The 20,844-nt window shown below is 40.6% G+C and overlaps 1 protein-coding gene across 1 annotated transcript; it reads right to left on the bottom strand.

Moving 5' to 3' along the window:
• Positions 1-701: 701 nt before the first annotated feature.
• mfsd2ab (MFSD2 lysolipid transporter A, lysophospholipid b) lies at positions 702-20,364 on the bottom strand. The gene is made up of 14 exons (XM_010779585.1): positions 20,162-20,364; positions 17,223-17,348; positions 15,411-15,535; positions 9,668-9,791; positions 8,849-8,927; positions 8,585-8,760; positions 8,375-8,465; positions 6,565-6,683; positions 5,955-6,038; positions 3,858-3,941; positions 3,561-3,673; positions 3,331-3,474; positions 2,857-3,033; positions 702-2,592 (listed from the first exon to the last, which is right to left on the bottom strand). Exons 1-14 carry the CDS (start codon positions 20,249-20,251, stop codon positions 2,538-2,540), a joined length of 1,587 nt encoding a protein of 528 aa, XP_010777887.1. The 5' UTR covers positions 20,252-20,364; the 3' UTR covers positions 702-2,537.
• Between the last annotated feature and the right edge of the window lie 480 nt (positions 20,365-20,844).

Here is a 20,844-nt window from a genome sequence, read left to right as displayed (position 1 = left end):
TATATATATATATATATATATATATATATATTATATTATATACAATATAATATAATATACAATATATATACAATTTATATATAAATTGCAATATGAATGTTCTACTTCTTCTGAAAATAATGCAATCTGATGTTTCTGTAAATGCAATATACATAGCTGCTTCGAAATAAGAACAACATGAATAGGTTATTGTTTCATTAACTAACCATCTGCCACTAAGTGCACCATTCCATAAAATAGGGACAACCCCAGGCACTAGATGGCAGCAATGTACCATGAGTTAGACTCAATGTGTAAATTGTACTGGAGCTGCTGTATGTCAAAGTGCAACTGAAGGGCATTTAGCCTGTGTAATTATCCAAAAGGTTTGCTGATAATATCTCCACATAATGCCTGGTTTGATTGATATAGTTGCATATCAAAGCATTCATTTGGTATGGTATGTATTTGTTGTTTGTGATAATTATTTCTGATGTATAACTGCTCCAAGAACGGTTTCTGATGTTTTTTTTATAGCGTGTATAAGAAGCTGCTAAATAATAAATCATCAAAGAATGATTCCATTATCTCATCAGTAGGCATTGGGTGATTGCCAATCATCCACATGATGTGTGTGTGATATAGGATAACAGGTATTACAATTATGTCTGTTTTCTTTAATTGGCTTTTTTAGTTGCTTCAAGTAAAGACATGTAAACTCGTTCACAGTACACTTATCAATTAGTATTTATTAACAATTAGTTTTTTAAATCCCAACATCTTTTTCTTAAATAACTACATTAAAGTGTACAGATTTCATTTCACAGCCACAAATATTAAAGATATTTACAGGTTTACATACAATATATACATATGCACAGGAGACATGTTCACAAGGCTTCAGTGTGTCTCTGGAGGGTTAAAGCTCACACATTTGGCTACAGCCTCAAGAGTCATGAGGGGCGTCCACTGAAAGAAAACACTGACAAAATAAAACAGTTCACACAATGTACAATTATCACAGAGTTAGTGGGTGAAAATGGCACTGTGTGTTGGCATGTACAGTATCCTCCAGAGTTAGAAGAAACCTCTAAGAAAAAACAAACACTCACAAAAAACTCAAGTGAATGAAATATGAGCATTTTCACATCGGCATCCCAGTTGTCAGAAACAACATGTCAATGATGTAACAGTATGTATAACATATGACACTTTATGTACACATTTTCCATATCAACAGATATGAAATATGTCAATCCACACTCTCACTGGGATTGAGATGATCACTAAGGTTGTTCCTTCAATAAACACACACATATACAGAGAAATGCACCAACAACTTTACTGCCTCTTTTTTCATAACTATGTGCGTCCCTTTTTGAATGCATTTGAAGCAAAGGTAGTAGTGATGGCAACATGCATTAAAAGGTGTGTTAATGTTTAAAAAAATGAGCTTCCACCCCATTTTCCACATTTTGAAACTTCAAATGCAGGTGGAACCTCAGAGGCCTTAAATATATTTAAATACTGCAAGAAGCATGACTTTCCAGCCAACATGAATTAAAAAAACAGTAAAATCAAAGATAATATAAACATTTAAATAAAAATATAACTATGTCAGTACCGGCGCTAGCTGCCGTGCCGCTCATTAAGGAAATTAAAGAGTTAGGAGAGGAAAAGGCTTTTCCTGTCTTCAGTATTATATAAATAAAATATGTCAGTGATGTAGTTGCTAACTAAACTATTTTACTTTTGTAGTGGTTTCATTTGGTGGGGAGCTAAAACAATCTCAAAGCTGTTACCGTCCCACCACTAATATCACATTATAATGGCTTCTTTAAAAAAAAGCAAGTTGGATGGGAATGAGATGGACAAATGGTTAGACTGCTTACAGTAAACTCTGAGGATTAGTTATGAAATCACACACTTAAAGACATCCAAAACACCAAATCAATGGCACAAGAGCAAGTGGCTGAGCAAAAGTTTTGCATTTTAAACCCCAAAACAAGGTTGGTTTTAAGGCGTAATCACTGTTTGTTCAAGTTTCTCATGATGGTCACATCTCAGGTTTTCTGTACCGCAATGCTCAAGGTCTTCAATGCTCAATGTGTTTTATGCACAAGGATGGAAACTGTTCATCTGCAGCGAGTAGCACCGGTATGAAAAAAGGGCACCAGTTACATAACGTCTTCCATCACATTTCATGCTTTTGTGCAATTTCAACTGAGAACAAGGCCAACCTTTAAAAAGAACAAAGGGATTTTTCACAGTACTCAAAAGTAGTTATTCAAAAAGTAAGGCTTTTGAGGTCTGACTGAACACAAGAAGATAGAGAATCTCATGCAGCGGAAAAGTCACAAATGTGTAGGATGTTTGTTTTAGGCTTCAGCGCTCCTGAAGCTATGACACTTTCTGAGTCAATTAACGTTTTTTCAGACTTGGAACAGCAGCAGTGTGATTGGACAAGGCAGTGTCTGTATGATCCGACAGGTCCATGGCAGTTGGTCCCGCCCAGTGCAAAATGCCAGTCGATCACCCGATTGGTCTCTTAAAATGTTCTAGATCATGTTGGCCAGCTCTGTCGATTCCGTTTCTGAATCTGCTTCGTTATCCCTGCAAGAGAATAAAACGTGTCGTCAGTTTTAGAACACACACACACAACTTCAGGGGACATTACATTGACTTCCATGCATTTCCTGGAGACTTATCCTAACCTTAACCATCACATGCCTAACCCTAACCAAGTCTCCACCACACACACACACACACACACACACACACACACACACACACACACACACACACACACACACACACACACACACACACACACACACACACACACACACACACACACACACACACACCCCCCCTTACCTCAGTTCTTGCAGCAGTTTGCGGTTGCCCTGCCTCTTCTCCTCGGTGATAGGATAAAAGTATAATATCGTCAGGCCGATTACAATGAGAACTATGGGGGCGGCTGAGACCAGCACTTTCAACGTTACATGCACTGCCTCTGGTTGAGTGCAGCCTCGACTGATGTAGCCCGCGAAACTACAAACAGAAAAAACATGATTCAATTCAAACAGAAAAACTCTCCATGTTATGCAATGCAGTAGTACATGTCTGATCAAAGGCCGTCAATTCTGTAAAGTCAGTCATGAGGTGCATGGCCTACAGACTTACTGTACTTAATCAAATGAAAGCAGAAGGAAAGACTTGCTTTGATGTGGGATAAAGGGTGAGTTTTGGCTAAGCCTCAGAAAGACTTTTTTTTTGAAAACCTAATGAAACGCCTACAAGAATTGAATAACTTATAGACAATAGAGCTATGTGTGTGGAAACACTTACTCTAAACTGAGTGTGGAGACTCCGAGGGAGACTCCAGATGCGAACTTGGTGAAGAAGACATAGAACGAGTAGAAGAGAGCTTCGTGGCCGGTGGAGTCGGGGTTCTGCACTTGGAAATCGTCGACAACATCGGGCAGCATAGACCTGAAAGATATACAAAATTAGTGTCACAATTATAGACAAGAAAACATCGAAAAAGTGCCGTAAAAAGGACTCAAAAAGGGTCTTACCAGGGCAGCAGGAAGGCTGCAGCCACTCCCACCCCGGCAGCAAAGGAGACGATGTACGTGACGATCAGGTTACTCTTAACACACACCACCAGGATCATGAAGGGGACCACAGCCTGGAAAACACAGGAACACATTAACTAAAGCACACAGATGTGCTGAGATGTACTTCCTCAACAGGTCTCATAAAGAAACCAGAGCTGTTTTCCCTGCAGTTGCTATAATATGAGCTAACTCCTGTCAATCTCACAGGCTTCAAACGACTTAGTAGTGATGTTTGGACGCGGTTGTGGGACTTACCAAGGTGCCAACGTAAACCGCCGTCTTTTTCCCAAAGCGGGTCAGGAACCACTGCCAGAATGGGATGGCCAGAGTAGCGGAAAGCTGAGGGGAGAAAAAAACATTCAAAGCCAGGTTAACCAGATGTTTTTACTCTGACACACACTCTCTAGTAAATTCCACAGAAAGCCAGACAGGTTACTAAAATGATTTTTGTAGAAAAACTAAGGGAAGCCCCTCCGAGCCAAAAAAAGCAATAGTAAAAACATTAGCTGCATTTTTAGTATGCTTTAGCTTCCGTTTTGGTTTCGACATGACATGAGCGCGGTGATGCAACATTGGACCTCTCCTAACTGCCAAACACAACAGTTAAGGTGGAAGACAATATGCTTTCTACGGCTCTTCCCAAAACACATTTGAGCTCAAATGTGATGCAAACCACCACAGGGGTCATCCTCTGATTCTCCAGGGGGGCTCGCTTGGATCAGTTTGACCTCTGACCCCTCCGTGTCTGACTAAGGTTAAGAGAACGACGGTGGTGCAACAGTATTTTCCCCCACTTCTTTGTTAAGGTTGAACTGATAGATAGACCACACAAACAGTCATGTGGTTGCATATTTCTGTTTTCATTTGGACAATAAGAGTAAACCTTTGAGTATCATTCCCTTCCCTTTTGCAAATATTTTGTCACATCAGCAGAATGTGTGCATAAACAGAGTCAGTGTTTACTCTTTAAAGACACCACTCGCACTTTATCGCAAGAACATCAATCTCAACCCTATGAGCCTTATCCTCATGAATAGAAGATAATTATAATTTAATTGTGGCTATTAGTTAATATCTTCTAACACAGATTTCATAAAGCATGTCCGTCAATTCCTGCCAAATGAAAGTGAGTAGCACCACACAGCTATTGAAAATGTGTGAATCCATCCATCCATCTTCTCCCACTTATCCGTGGTCGGGGGTAGCAGTTCCAGCAGAGAGCCCCAAATGTTCCTTTCCCTGGCCACATCAACCAGCTCTGACTGGGGGATCCCAAGGCGCTCCCAGGCCAGCGAAGAGATATAATCCCTCCACCTGGTCCTACAGTAGGTCTACCCCGTGGTCTCTTCCCAACTGGACGTGCCTGGAACACCTCCCTAGGGAGGCGCCCAGGTGGCATCCTTACTAGTAGCCCGAACCACCTCAACTGGCTCCTTTCGACGCGAAGGTGGAGCGGTTAAACTCCGAGTCCCTCCCGGATGACCGAACTTCTCACCTTATCCCTAAGGGAGACGCCAACCACCCTGCGGAGAAAACCCATCTCGGCCGCTTGTATCCTCAAGGATAAAATGTGTGAATTTCTACATGAAAACAACTCAACTAAAAAAGTAGACACAAGGCTCTTTTTGTTGATGATTGAACTCCCTCTTGCTCTCATACAAAGTCTCATTACGTTTGACCTTTACTGTGTAAGCCCATCAACGGACAACCAGTTCGAGTTACAAGCACTTATGTAATAGGATCGGAGTAAATCACTGAAGGTGAGGATTAGGATCATTTTATCCGTTTATGGAGCTGTTCCTGTCAAAGCTCACCGTCTAAAAAAAAAGTCATTTCACTTTATAAATGTCTTAAAAAAAGATCAGTGCCTTGAATAATCCTTTCCATAAAGTAAAGGATGAAGAATGTAATCCTCAGTAGAGTTCTGCTACAGGAGGCACATCTACTGTATGGGTTAATCGGCTTTAGTACCTGTCTGGATCTGGGGTGATTCTTTGATGCAAGAGACCTTTCTTCCCGAGAGGTCAAGAGACATAAAAGAAAGGAGAAGTGATGTGGCTCCCTGACTGTCTGTGGGAAGGGGATGGCATTCAGGCTGAGAGAGGACACTTATCTTGGAAACGGGCACTCAGGAGACACTGCTTTCTAGAACTGCCTTGTAATTGAAGACATTTTATGTGTTTGCCCCGGGGAGGAAAGCTTTTGTGTTCACTCTGAAGCTAATGGCTTTACTTATTCCACGCAAATGGGGCTGCTACAGGTTTCATGTGCTGAGGTAAATGCGGTCATTGCCATGGGAACAGTGCACCCATCTGTCTGAAGGTCTGACAATGTGTGTGTTTGTGAACTCACCATGATGACCAGCAGTATATTCTGGAAGTCGTTTCTGAAGCCCAGTGTGGAGCTGCAGAACAGGGCGAAGTTTCCCTCCAGGAGCTGTGGGACGAACAGCACACACTCAGACAAATTGTACAGTCTAAACACACACACACACACACACACACACACACACACAGAGGCCACCAGGCGCCACATAAACTCTGACTGGGAGCAAAATACAGCTTAAGACTCCCGACATTTAACATTAGAAGAGCCAGTCGGACCAACAAAACTAAAATACTGTATATATCATGAGTGAAATTACAAAATGGTGGCTAGTGCAGTATTCAAATCACAAGAGGCGCAGTATTTGTTTCATGCAATATATAATATATATACATTTCATTCTAAATAAAGGATTGTGGTGCAGCATAGATGCCCCGACCTACAAATCGTATTCTTAGGACTTCATAAAAATCCCACCATGATCATTTTAATCACATGTTTCAATGATAATGAGACTAATAATGCAAAAATGACCTTTCCAGCAAATATCGTGAATCATTTAGCAATTTCAATATCAGTCAAAATAATAGCACTTAAATCTCAGAGTTAAATTGTGTTTGTGTGTTTATATACGCACCATGAAAGCGAGGGAGGTAAAGAGGAAGACCATGATCAGTTTGACGTAGGGTCCGTGTCCCATCACCAGCCTGATCCCCTGGAAGAAACCCATGGGCTCTGACCGGGGACGGCAAGAATCTGGAGAGAGGAGAAACAGGAAAGAGTGAGCAAAGACGCAAAATGACATCCACACGAATACAATCTTGTATTTCTTCTACCATGGTTTTTCAGTTCACTTAACTTGAGGAGCGACCTTTCCTTGCTCTACTAGATTTCTATTTGCCACGTCACTGGTCAGGAGGCGACCAATTAGAAAGCCCTCACAGCCATCAGGCCACAATCGTACCACAACCAAAGCTAAACTGTGCTTCCCTATTGGACTAGAGTGAAAAAACAGCTAAGCAACTTTAAAGACACAACTTTTGGGCATGTAATCTGGAGGTTGAACCTAATGCGAGGATCAGACTAAAGATAAACTCAGTCTCGCTTTGTCAGACAAGAATTAACAGTTAGAAATTCAAACCACATACAGTATGTGACATGCTCTATCGAAATCAGTCGCATTGACCCGAAGACACATTTTGAGTTGTATACACTGTTGGAAAGAGGATATTCCTAGCTTTCTAATGATATCAGGATTGTTTTTGTGCTCCAAATATTAAGCAAAATATGTCACATTATATAATGACTGTCACTGAGTCATCATTTTGAGANAAGCTGCAATAGGAGGCCGAGCTCAGAGCTGCCAGAGAGCGAGCTGTCGTCCCGCTAGAGGCCCGGATGACCCAGTTCAGAGAGATGCTGCTGGAGAGAGGGGTAACACAAATCTTTCATATGTGACCTGCTTTATCGAAATCAGTCGCATTGACCCGAAGACACATTTTGAGTTGTATACACTGTTGGAAAGAGGAGATTCCTAGCTTTCTAATGATATCAGGATTGTTGTTGTGCTCCAAATATTAAGCAAAATATGTCACATTATATAATGACTGTCACTGAGTCATCATTTTGAGAAAAAGGCCTTCAAAGTTTTCTCTTCTCTGGAATCCATCGATCTGATTGATTATTAGCGGAGCAAATTATCAAAGTAGTAAGGAGGGAAGATATTTTCGTTTGGATTACTGGTCTGGGGGAAGCTCGCGAGTGTGTGTGTGCGTATAAGTGTGTGTGTTTGTGTGATTTTGCGTTTGTGTGTACTGTGTTTGTTTCCCGGGGAAAACCCTCACGAGAAACACCGGCTGTTGTTATGCCTGCTGTGACGTTAAGTTACTCCGTTCTCCGCTTGTAATTATGCCGTTACAAGCTTCAAACCTGTATTTATCATCTGAATTTGACGAAACAAGTTTAATATTCTGAAAGCCAAGACTTTGTTTATTTGAAATCAGATGAAAACAAACTGTAACGGACCCTGCCGTGTTATTTATGATTACTACATGCCTTACATTCATAATGTCAGCCGGAGGGAGGGGGGCGGCGCTGAGGAAGAGCAGATTGCCTGTCATCTTCCCTTTACAAGCTTAAAGAATGTATTTATCGTGTGACTTTGGAAGTAAAAGTTTCATATTCTGAAAGCCAAGACTTTGTTTATTTAAAATCAAACAAAACACCCGAACCCCGAAAAAGAAAATTTTTTACGCAAATCCACGTTTATTTTGAAATGAGCCGTTGCGACTTCCGACTGATTTCGATAGAGCGGGTCACATATTTGATTGGTCTGCTCTAATTGTTTAGTTTTTCCTCATTTGGCTTTCAATGCAAGTCAAAATAAGGCTATTAAACACCAATGGCATCCAAATCAAAGGGCAGGATTTAATGGATTAACGCCTCACCTTTTTGTTCTTTTACACCGCAGAAAAGGACGATAGCGCAGAGGATGTAGATGATGCTGATGATACCGGAAGAAATCATATAGGCCGTTTTCTGTGAGGACAGAACAAGAGAAGAAAAGTTAGCATTCGTGTCCCAAATTTGACTTGAGTTTTTCTTGTCGATAAGGCTCTCATTACCCCTCACTGTCAAGCATTTTTAAGTTTGCTTACCGTGTGATCCAGGGAAATGACAGGCTCGGAGCTATTGTGTCCGGCTAGCAGAGAGTAGTTGCTCAGATTAGCCAGGATGTCCCCGGGGCCCGGGAGGCAGGGGGCGTTGGCCATGCCCACGATCTGCCCCTGGATGGCTGTGCCCACCACAGTGCCCAGGACCTCCACCGTCATCCCTGATTGGAGGAAAACATACGGGATGTTTAGTCTTTGAGGAGAATAACCGTTTTTTAAAATACATATGATTGTGACTCTGAAACTCACTGTATGCGGTGGCTGAGTCTCTTTCTTTCTGCTCTGAGCTGATGAACATGGTGAGGGCAGAGTACGGCACATGGAAGCACTGGTTAGGAAAGAAAAGAGAAACGAGGTGAGAAAAAGAAATGCAGCTTTCATTTTTGGTCATGCATTTTAGGGAAGATGAGGGGAGTATGTGTTCACGTTTTTGGAAAATGTGTTTAATTGCATTCTTATAAAAAGCCAGATGAGAAGATTAATACAAAACTCAGAAGTGGGTCGGCACCATTTTCTAACTATTTCAATATTCGGGAAATCCTTCAAGTGACTTTTCATGCAGAAATGACATAAAATGCGGTTTTAGCCACTTAAATAATGGCAATTGGAAACTTTCTATGTTCTATGTTTTATATCATACATTAAAAAGAGAAAACAATCAGCACAGTAATTGATCCTTTAAACACAGATATCGCTAAGATGGCGCCGCAGATGGCTGCTTCGGTGTGCTCAGTTTTGTCTTGTTTTGTGCGTTAATTCAGTGTTTACATCAAGATTCTTTGTTTTATATTAGATTTCTTGCATGTACCATGACATCAAGTCAAATTCCTCGTATGTGTGAAACAACCTGGCAATAAACCTGTTCCTGTTTTTGAGTACAACCTTAGGATATGCTAACCAAATGTATGGACATTGATATTTTTAGGAAACATTGCTACACTTTGCAATGAATGTCATAGTAGGGGTATAGTGTTAACTGTAAGAGTGTGGATATTACACTATCTTAGGATCACAATACGTTATAGACAAAGTATTAGTCACTGGGAGTGTCTGCGTTTTGGTACTCACAGTTTGAAGGGACTGGAAGATGCAGTAGAACACAAGGTACCAGATGACTTTTCCATTCTCAAACGGAGGGACATACCAAATGAGGAAATAGGAAATCACAGCCAGAGGGGTCGAGAACAGGATCCTTCATGTGGAGAGAGAGGAGGGTAGGGGAGAGGGACGAGACAAAAACAAAAACATCAGTGGTGATCGTGATTCTACTCTTTCCCTCTGTAAACAATTTCCAGCCTTTAAGAAAAGAGGGGACCCTCGTTATGCAACACACTGGTCATTCATTTACGCCTGGCTTTCTTTCAGAGCCAAATCTTCCCTCACATAGCACTGTTGGGTGTTTCACGGTGATTATCACTAATAGAGACAGTGTTTATTTGTAGTGACATCTGTGGAACAGGTTGAGCTTGTGGGATCATGTAGGTCGGGAATGCTGCTCATCAAAACACAAACACACTTATGTCTCTTGATATTCAAATAACTGATCATCTTGGGTTACGCAATGCAGTGCGATGAGGCAAAGTCTATGTATGTGGAATATGTACGAATAAGTACAAGTCATTTCCGTTTGTAAACACATCCTTGCCATCCTTTACTCCCTCCCCCCCTGGCCTTGATATCTTGTGATTGAAGTCATTTTATCTGGAAAAAAGCTCGGATGGAATTCCATTCAGTCACTTCCTCGCCTCTGTTTACAACTTCCTATGGTCAGATGGAGACTCTCCAATCAGAAGTGATACAGCGAGGTCAGCCACACCTCTGATGGGAAATAAGAGACTGGATTGGAGTCTGTGGAAAAGGAAGCAACACGGGCATCCTGCTTGACGTCTTTTCTCAATCAGGAAGTCACAAGTGAATGGAACAAAGGAAATAGCCCGCAGTACTTGTACAAATGACGTCAATTCTCGACATGTCTTATACTTCAGTGTTTCCCATACATTGATCCCGCCACAATTAAATATCGTCCGCCACATCTCATAAAAAAAATAATAAATACAAAAAAAATTATTTTCTTTATTTACATTTTTTTTTTTTTGGTGGTCTAATTGATATTGAGGTGGGCTGATCCCGCCTAGAACACCACTACTAGTGTGCCCTTGAGTAAGGCACTTAGCCCTCAGTTACTCCAGGGAGAATGTCCCTGTAATTGGTCATTGTAATTCGCTTTGGAATAAGGCGTCTGCTAAATTGTAAATTGTCAAATTATATTTTTGGGAGAATAAACCCCACAGATCCTCAACTCCGTTGTGTTATCATAAACAACGCAACACAGAGCATCAAGAACGTTGTCTACAGTAGCCATGAACTTGCATGTATGTTCTTATTTGAGGGGGGGGGGTGGATGCGTGGGCCACGCGAATAGGTTATATGCGGGAAACACTGTACTTATTCATACCGCTTTATAGTTAATTTGTATTGACTGCTAGTAGACAATTCAATTACTGTTACACAATCTTCTACATATTTAATTTTTTATTACTGTTACTGTACTTATTGTTGTCGACCTAGAAGAGTACTTTTGTCAATTGTAAATTGTGTAATTTTTATCTTTAATATTTGTATGCATGCTTATTACTTTATATTTTGCCAATTTTCTTTTGCTGTAAGAATGTTAACTTCCCCCTCTGTTGGACTAATAAACTAAATTCTGATTCTGATTTCCGATATAAATCTCTGCAATAAAGCAGCATTTAAAGTCACAGCTAATCAAATTAAAGCCAAACTTTGATAATTGCCTAATAGAGTAATGTCATGAAGAGTGGCATACAGCAGAGTCCCCGGAGCATGTAATGTGATTAACTGTACACTCATGTGAAGGCACTGTGGGAGTGCGCAGGAGTGGTTTGCAAGTCATGACAGATATATTTTATCAGGAGATGACGCTGCGTTCAGGAATGCTGTTTTTATTTTAATATCCTCAGTGCGATACAGCACAGACCAAATCGGGCACGGTGCTTGATTTGGAAACGCCTCTACTTGAATTCCTTAGCTTTATTCCCCAACATGGATAAAACAAGCTATAATCAAAAACATAAAAGACTGAATCGTATCCCTTTGTTGTGTAAACTGTTCTCAAAACAGTATGCAAGGTTAAACCAAGTCTTGCAGTGTGCAGTGACACAGTACGCCATGTAAGAAGTGTCCTGACACCCCTCCTGGAATCATATTTAAATGTCCTCTTAAATAGCTGTGTTGACTATGGAGGGGGATTTCTTCTGTTAATATAGAAGGTGACAGCTATTAGTTTAATTTAATGTGATTTTCTTTTTCTTGTTTTAATGGTACTGACTGACAATAATAGTTTATTTTGGCAGCCATCATTAGGCTGGGTGGGGGACTGAACAGCTGTGATAGAAAATGAAAATCAAGGCATTGTTCTATTTTTCAAGCCTTGACTTCATGTTTTTCTTGCTCTCATAGCTTTAAAAAAAAAAAATCATTAAAAAATCATGCTTATGTCCAATCTAATCATCAAATCAAGGTAGGTTAAAACACCCACTTCCTAACCATCAACAGACATGAATTATTTCAAGTTACGCAATACAAACTCTGGATGCATGACAGCCAATGCAACAATAAATAAATGTAAATGCATATTAGGGACATGTCTGTATTTCTGTAGCTACCTCATGACAGACACACTCTGCAGCTTGAACTCTAATAAACTCTTGAATTCCTCAGTCCGTCTTTAAAAATTCCTATCAGAACACTGAAGGCTGAAAGCTGAGACCTCATTGGCTCACACATGTGGTGTGTTGGGTTTGACCAATGAGGAGCCAGCCTGACTGCTCCACCCTCCCCCACTTCCTACACACGAAGCTTTTCACATGGAGCTGCAATTCTGCTTCTTCTTCCCTGATCGCAGCCGCCGCACCCCTCTCCTGACATCTTTACGACGACGGGCACGTTCAACCACATCGCGTTCAGCTCTCTCATCTTGCACATACAATACCACCCCCCCCCCCCCCNCCCACACACACACACACACACACCCAACCACGCCCCATCTCTCTAGCAACGAATGGATGAGATGCTCAAGCAGCATGACCCAATTCTGAGACTCAGACATGAGCATTTTGATGTTTGCTGGCAATCTAAATAAAGATATCCTGATCTCCCCCCTCCTGCACATTAATTCAATTATGCTCAATTTAACGGATATGTATTTATGACGTCTATCCAAAGCTCTGCTATTTTTGCTAAAGTAATTTGAGGTGTACATCTATGTGTTGCTTATCTGTCAACGTGTATAAATAAAATGATCCCAGTGGCTTCGATGTGGACATTAATAGATTTTAATAATATGAAATTCACTAACACTGTAGTCTTCAGAGGGCTGAGAATTTGTTGTAAAACCTCCATCTCAACTCGCAGAACAAGAAGCTATTTCGATCAATCTAACATATCTATGTGCCATTTCTTGTATTCATGACCACGGAGAGATATTTGTGAAACATCAGTTAGACTGCTAACCAACAGCTGGACAGGATGATCATTCCTTTGTATTCTAAAATGAATTACGCAGGTGTTCCCAATGCATGACCACCAAAGGGAACATTAACCCACGTGAGACCTTTAATGATCTCCAATCGTGCTCTCCTTACACACACTCTATAACCAACTGGGGAGATCATGTTTGTAATCAAGCAGTGCAGGGAGTAAATATGCTGGTCTAACACTCGTGTCCCTGTGGTGCTCATTATTAGCTGCCAGAGATGGGAAGTAACTAAGTATATTTACTCAAGTATTGTACTTAGGTAAAAGTTTGATTACTTGAGTATTTCTCTTTTATGCTATTTTATATTTCTACTTAACTACATTTAAAAAAGGGAAATAATGTAAACTACATTTATCAAACAGCTTTAGATACTTGTAACCAAATGCATCTCTAAAAATTCAACTAGTGGACCAACTCTAAGTCACAAACGAGTCAAATTATTTATATATTTTACAGAAAAATCCATCAGAACTGTGTTTGTCTGTAAAATGCTAACAATTATATCTATAATTATATTTGTATATGTGGCATTCCTTAACACACATAAATGCAATTTTTCTGCACTTATTACTTTTCCTTTTTATATATTTCAAATACATTTTGCTTTTCTACTTTTACTTCAGTAAGATTTTCAATGCAGGACTTTTACCTGTCATGAAGTGATAATAATGTATTGGTACTTTTACTGAAGTAAAGCATCTGAATACTTCCTCTACCGCTGTTAGCTGCCAAAGCTTTTCTTGTACCCAGTCTTGTTGAAATGTCCCCTTTACCCCGGTCCCACTCTGGAGGTACTACATATCCCGAAATATCCAAAGGGACAGCAGCTCCAACTTATCTGGCGTGTGTTGACAGAGGGTTTCTGTAACCAGCAGCTGCCACTGACACCTGGCACCATACTTCTCTTACATAACTGTGTGAATTTAACCATTCATACACAAGGGGCTGCAGTTTATCTGATCACAGTTTAACAGTTCGATATCCAGAAACAGACCTATAACTAAATGAGATGAACTCATAGAGTGCTCAGGAATTGAGGGGCGGGGGAGGGGATATAGCAGCTGAAAAGGGTCGGCAACCTAGAAAAAAAGGCTTGAAGCCCACTAGGCCCCCCACACGCTCAGCTGCGCTGCCACACAGATATAAGGCAACATTTGACATTAGTTTTACTCGTCACAAGGGGATTCCCATTAAGGAAGGGAAACTCAAAACATAAAAAGGGGTAATTCAAAAATAAAAGCCCTTCGTGCAAATCATGCTTTATTTTGTTCCCATCTATTTACAATCGGCAAACAGTACCAGCTACCTCTTTAAATATTATAAGGTCACTTTAAAATATATACACTGCTACTTTTTTAACTATGGTGTCCTTATGTGCTATTTTTTTTTTACGTATTGTTTTTTTATTATTAATAACGTGTGCATACTTAAGTACATACGTGTTATTTTTTATGTGTAAGTCTATTCTCTTTATGTTATCTACACTTTACTTCTGCTGTCGTAATAATGTGAATTTCCCTGCTGACGGTCAATTTGAACATATAAATGTACTATCAAAAAAAAATATGTGCTTTGTATTTTCAGTATCATGTGTCTTTAGGAGAGTACTTTCTAGAAAATGAATGTGTGCCTGCGGTAAGAGGCAGAGCCAGTAACAGGCAGGAGTTATATTTGTCAACGTCATACCAAAAGCCCAACCGTGGGAAATGTGCAAGACTAGCTTCGGCAGGAACCCTATATTTGCTTGGTTAAAAAATAAATAACCTCAGTGCTCTTGGTTTTAGTGGCCAGCCACTCGCTGGCAGCAGCTGTGTGTGTATGCATTATTGTATAGCCATGTGAGTAGCAGCTGTCTGTCTGTCTGTCTGTCTGTCTGTCTGTCTGTCTGTCTGTCTGTCTGTCTGTCTGTCTGTCTGTCTGTCTGTGTGTGTGTGGGAGGGGGAAATGAGGAAGCAGCAGCAATAATTGCCACCACATGACCCAAGAGTAACCTCTCCAGGAAATGACTGCTCAAAAAGACCCGCCCCCAAACACTGACACGTGTAAAAACTTCCACTCTCTGCTCTGACTCACCCCCAGCATCCCATTAGCCATTTCTGCGTTATCTCAATGACGCATACTGTAACTGAGAAATTATCAACAGCGTTATAAACGTAGTCTGGCTCAAAGTGGAAAGTTACAGTGGGAGGAGGATGACCCAGAGAAAATGACCTATATCTTCTTAAAAGCTGTATAATGTGAATGTAGACCTACCAGGGCAGCATGCGTCCGAAGCGCGTCCACGGGCTTCTGGAGACCAGGAAGCCCACCGTGGGGTCTGTGACTGCATCCCATGCTCGGCCCGCGAACAAGATAATGGAGGCATGGAAGGGATCGAGCTGTAAGGAGAGAAAGAAAGGGTTAGTGCAAGATGCAAACGTACAAAAATGTCATAAAGTTGGTCATTTTTTAATTACAGGTTCCGACACATTAACGTTTTTAATGCTTCTCGTAGATACATCTAAAATCAACATGAAAGGAGGAAAACAACCTCAGTTACGTATGGAAAGAAATACTTTTTCCCTACTTTTATCGTAACATAAAACTGTTCTTCAAATCTTTGCTTGTTCGCTTAACAAATAAATCTTTAAATTGTTTTTTTTAAAGACACAGGAGATATGGGGTGTTCTTTGTGTTAAGGAAAAAAGACAGGGATTATACAAAAGTATGTTTTCTTTTTGCTTATTTATTGTGCCTTTGTTTTTTCACCATTGTTGGCTCACCAGAAATAAGATTGAACTGTTAACTGAGCAAAATGATTTAAAAAAATACTATGTGACCCAAAAAAACAAAAACATTTTAAGAATCTTTAAAGATTATTTTTAACAAATAACCAACAAGTTATTTTAAATAAATAAATCTAATGTCTTTAAAGCATTTTTAATGGAAGTTTGGGTTCACATTCAATCAATTGCTAACCATCAACCATACGTTGTGCACGTCCACACTGGAAACACTAAATGTCACAAGCAGCCGACACTCTCTGTGGTTGTTTCGGGGAACCGTTGAGCTTTCTGATGAGCAGTCAGCAGTGAGGCCTGACAACATGACATTACAGTGAGTGGGGTTTAGTAATAAGTCAGTAATCACTTAGCCGGATAGAATCAGTGAAGGTGCCACATGGCAGCTCGGCCCGTCTGCTGTTCATTCATCTTGAATGCTCGCCTCCTGACTGTACAATCAGCGCCATGCTGTGTCACCCAATAGACTTTTAATCAACAATCTCAGTAGCGAGACAAAGCAAAACCCTGGGAAGCAGTCGACTTACGCTATCCTGGCCTTAACCATCAGATTAGTGTCAGAGCCCATTACAGCGAACCCTCCTCATCACCTAAGATATCTCAACTGTCTTTTGCCTTCTTCTATTACCAAAGTACTGTTAGATACAAAAACTTAAAAGTAGAAAACGAAGTAGTTTGTCTGGATGAGTTTCTTTAAGATTGTGACTCTTAAAAAGGCAGTTTCAAGCTATTTCATCTAAATACTGCACTTTTGACTGGATTTTGCTTTGTTCTCTTACCAAAGTAATAACAGACACCCGTTTAAGTAAACCTTGAAAGTAGAAAAGTAGTTTGTCTGAATAGATTTTCTTTAAGAATGTGACTCTTAACCATCAGATTAATGTCCGAGCACATTAAAGCTCTACCATTGTTCCCCGCCTCGACCTTTTTCAGCCCCCGTAAGCCCCCTTTGATACAGTGGAGCCACACCATGGAGTCAATAATGGAAACTTTTTCCACCTCTTAATTTCAGGACAATCGCTCCCTTTGTTGGTGGGCTTTGGCAGTCACAATGTCCTGCATGTGATCTTTTGAGGGCAAAGGAAAGAGCATGTAAACTCCTTGTCATCAAGTCTGTAAATGTCACCACTGGGGTAGAGGAAGGACTGTATTGCATGTACAGTATGTACCCTCTCCCAGTGAGGTGTCTCTAGAGGACACGGGGGGCTATATTTAAGTCTGTGTCAGGAAAGTGACACTGAATGTCTGGACAGGTGTTATCCTGGGGGTTTTGATCTCAACTCACCTGAGCTACGTCCAGGAGATAGATCTGCAGGAAGAAACCCAAGGCACATCCTGTGATCTGGTAAGGAGCTCCGCCGACGGCATAGCAGATCTTGTTGCAGACTGACAATCGGTTCCTGTTCTCCTTCTGGAAAAGAGACAGAAAAAAAACTGTTAATCAAGGAAAAAAACACCAAACGTGGAACCAGATTAAGACAAAGAAATAAGACATCCGTTCAACTACTTAGAAGATAATGCCTAACAAGCCACATCCTCTAGGGTTATTACTCATTCAACATTAATGTAATTTTGGAGAAAGTGTCGTAAAGGTTAAGAGTTAGCAGCTGTCTGTGAACCTTTAGCAGGCTAAGCAGGGACTAGCCCTTGTAATTATAGCAGGGTATGATTCTGCAGAGTCGACATGCAGCAGGTCAACAATGTGACGGCAATACAGCTGCGCATGGATATACTCCCAACAGGCTGATAAATAGGGAACCTTATCAATATCTCCAATCTTCAGTGTCTCCTAATTATTGCAAACATTTTTCCATGCTTTATAAAAAGGACTGGGGCTCTCAATTCTATAGTCTCATTAGCAGTTTAGCTGGCAGCTTCCATGTAGCGTGTTTGGCAGGAGTCAGGGATAGCCACTGGGAAACAAGTAACCCATGGTTTTCTAACAACAAGTGCTCATTATTCTCCATTTTCGTGACTGTATATGTCCTAATCTACCCAACAGACAGACTCTTAACAACCCATCTAAAAGCAACACAAATCTCTGCAGATTAGTGCCAGGGCATGACGGCATCACACTCAGAAAACCAGGGTGATAACATCTTGGCACAAGCATGACCTTGCCTGCCAGTTTGACCAGTGGTCTGACCACTCGTGCCCACAGAGGGAGAACAACACACCCTCCTCCCTGACCAATCAAAATGTTGTTGCTCTTTTCATGTGATTTCATCACTGGTGAGGAAGAGGAGAAATAAAGCCTTTGAAAACATGTTTCAAAAGAGCATGGAAATTACCGTAACCGCTGGCCCAGTTAATAGAGTATATGTCACTGATATGCATGAGAAAGAAACAGACCTCATCTAAGATCAGACCACAACACAAAACATCCCTGTGACTGAATGAGCTGGCCTCTGTCTTGTTGATACACCTAACCCGGCCTTTGTTTAGGTGACAAACAGCTCTCTGGCAGCATCAAAAATAAAAGCAATTATTCAAACTTTAGCGACAGCACACAAAGGCTGGCTTCTTGATAACACAACAGTAACTACCTGTTGATTTAGGACATATATATTCATTTTGGTGAGTTGTGGGGTATTGAGGATCAAGGTTCACCCACCATACGATGCCAATTTCCACCGAAACCAAACAATCCTCCTGCAGATGAATGTTGACATATTTGACTATCACTGTGTGGGAGTAAAACGTATTCCTTTTCCCATACATAATGCTCCTTCACCTGTTCTACCAGTGTGCATATCATAACAATTCTGCCACTCCTAGATTTAAAATGACATTGCAGTGAGTGTTCCTACTTTGTCATGCAATAATGTGACTCTCTTCACATGGCTTTGAAGAAGTCCACTTAAAAACACTTCTCTCTGCGTTACACATCCGAATTAAATCAGTAACAGAGTCTGCTTAACACCATAGACTGTATTAACACCAGTGTGTCTCTAGTGAGGTCTCAACAGTTATCAGTAAACGCCACATGCCTCCTATTACTCTTTACTACTTGTGTTATCAGTGCTACCAGTAATGATATGTTATCACTGCAGTGCAGACACGATAAAGAAACATACTAAACAGACGGGATTTTCTGATTAATGTTGGACAACATATTGTAATGGAAATAACGGAATAGCCAAAAACGTGAGGATGAGATTTTAGGAAATGCTCCTCTGCCTGCTCTCTGTCTGACACGTCGCCTTGGTGTTTGTGCTCCCTGCTGCATTCAAAGCAGTCGGAGATATCGATGTTATGCCCCAAAATGCACACCAAAATCGATTTAACTCATGTTCTACAGCAACCTAGGAAACCGTAATGAATATTATGGTGAATACAAATAACTACAGACAGCGTTAAAAGGAGATTGCTGACATAATTTCCATTACAAAACAGTAGATACACATGCAAATGATCTACTCCGCATTTCTCTACGACAATGCAAACCATTGTGTTACACCATTACTGAGAAAGAAAAATATGTTTGTTTTACTTGTTTTGGTATAATTTACACTTGTACATACTGCATGATGTTAGAGGTGTGGTTCTTTCTAAATATTAAGGGGCTACAGAGGAGCCCCTGAACGCAGCACTGCCATTTAAATGAATATGCAGCATTTAGCCTATATTGGCTATATAGCTCATATTTTACTAATTTTGTGAGAGACACATTCCCAGCAGTAGTGCATATGTTAATGCAATGGACATTAATTCAAATGCACAAAAGAGACCGTTATGATAGGGATTTTAGGGATTTAAATTAAGCTCTATGTGGCTGTGGTAAAGGAGTCCATCGAAAACCTCTCTCTACAGTCTTAAAATAAATTAAATGTACTATACTTAACCATCCAAAGCTTTGGTTTATATAATTTAAACGATTGGATGAATGTCTCTTAACGTTCAGAGGAGGCTTGGTGGATTTATTGACTGAACATTAACAATATTCAGTTTTACATTTGTTTCGATGATTATATTAATTAACTATGTAAATTAGTCACATTTATGCGAAATATTGTGCAACTCCAGTGGCAGTGTGGTTGATTATATCACAATGAGAAACGCTTCTCCATTGAAATGTCACTTCACCGGTACACTCCATTCATTCAAATCTTCAACACGCAATCCCCTAAAACCTCACTTCCTCATCATCTCCTGTTGCCTGTTATCGATTAGAAGACCATCAAAATGGCAAAAAGATCATTCTGAATGAATAAAACAACTCACCTTTGATGAGAGCTTGATACCATCCGAGTTGTCAGGTTTATTCAATAAACTGGCGTTTGAGTATTGTTCACTCCCTTCTCCTTTTGCCATAGCAGTAAACGCACTTTTCTTTAATTGGGAAAAATTAATTGAAGAAATATCAAACCGGTCTTTCGAAAATATTTGAGGATAGGGAAAAACGTCCTGTTGTATCGTCGTGGTCTAATCTCTGTTTGAAAGTGGAGAGGCAGAAGGGAGACGTAGTCATTTTAGAGCAGAGAGGCCCCGCCCCTCCCCTTCACCCCATATCTAACCCCGCCCCCCTGGAGGCGCGGCTCAGTCAGGCGGTGTGTCCGGGTGAGACGGATCCTGCTTTTAATACATCACCATCACCATCACCATCACCATCATCATCATCATCATCATACAGTGTTGGAAGAAGTACTCACATTATATACTATATCCAGTGGTGGAAGAACAAGTACTCACATACAGAGGTGGAAGAAGTACTCACACTATATACAGAGGTGGAAGAAGAACTCACATTATATACAGAGGTGGAAGAAGTACTCACATTACATACAGAGGTGGAAGAAGTACTCACATTACATACAGAGGTGGAAGAAGTACTCACATTATATACAGAGGTGGAAGAAGTACTCACACTATATACAGAGGTGGAAGAAGTACTCACATTACATACA

Source organism: Notothenia coriiceps, unplaced genomic scaffold, assembly GCF_000735185.1.
Source record: "Notothenia coriiceps isolate Sejong01 unplaced genomic scaffold, NC01 NC01_scaffold00020475, whole genome shotgun sequence".
NCBI lineage: Eukaryota > Metazoa > Chordata > Actinopteri > Perciformes > Nototheniidae > Notothenia > Notothenia coriiceps.
This window is presented reverse-complemented; position numbering and strand designations above follow the sequence as displayed.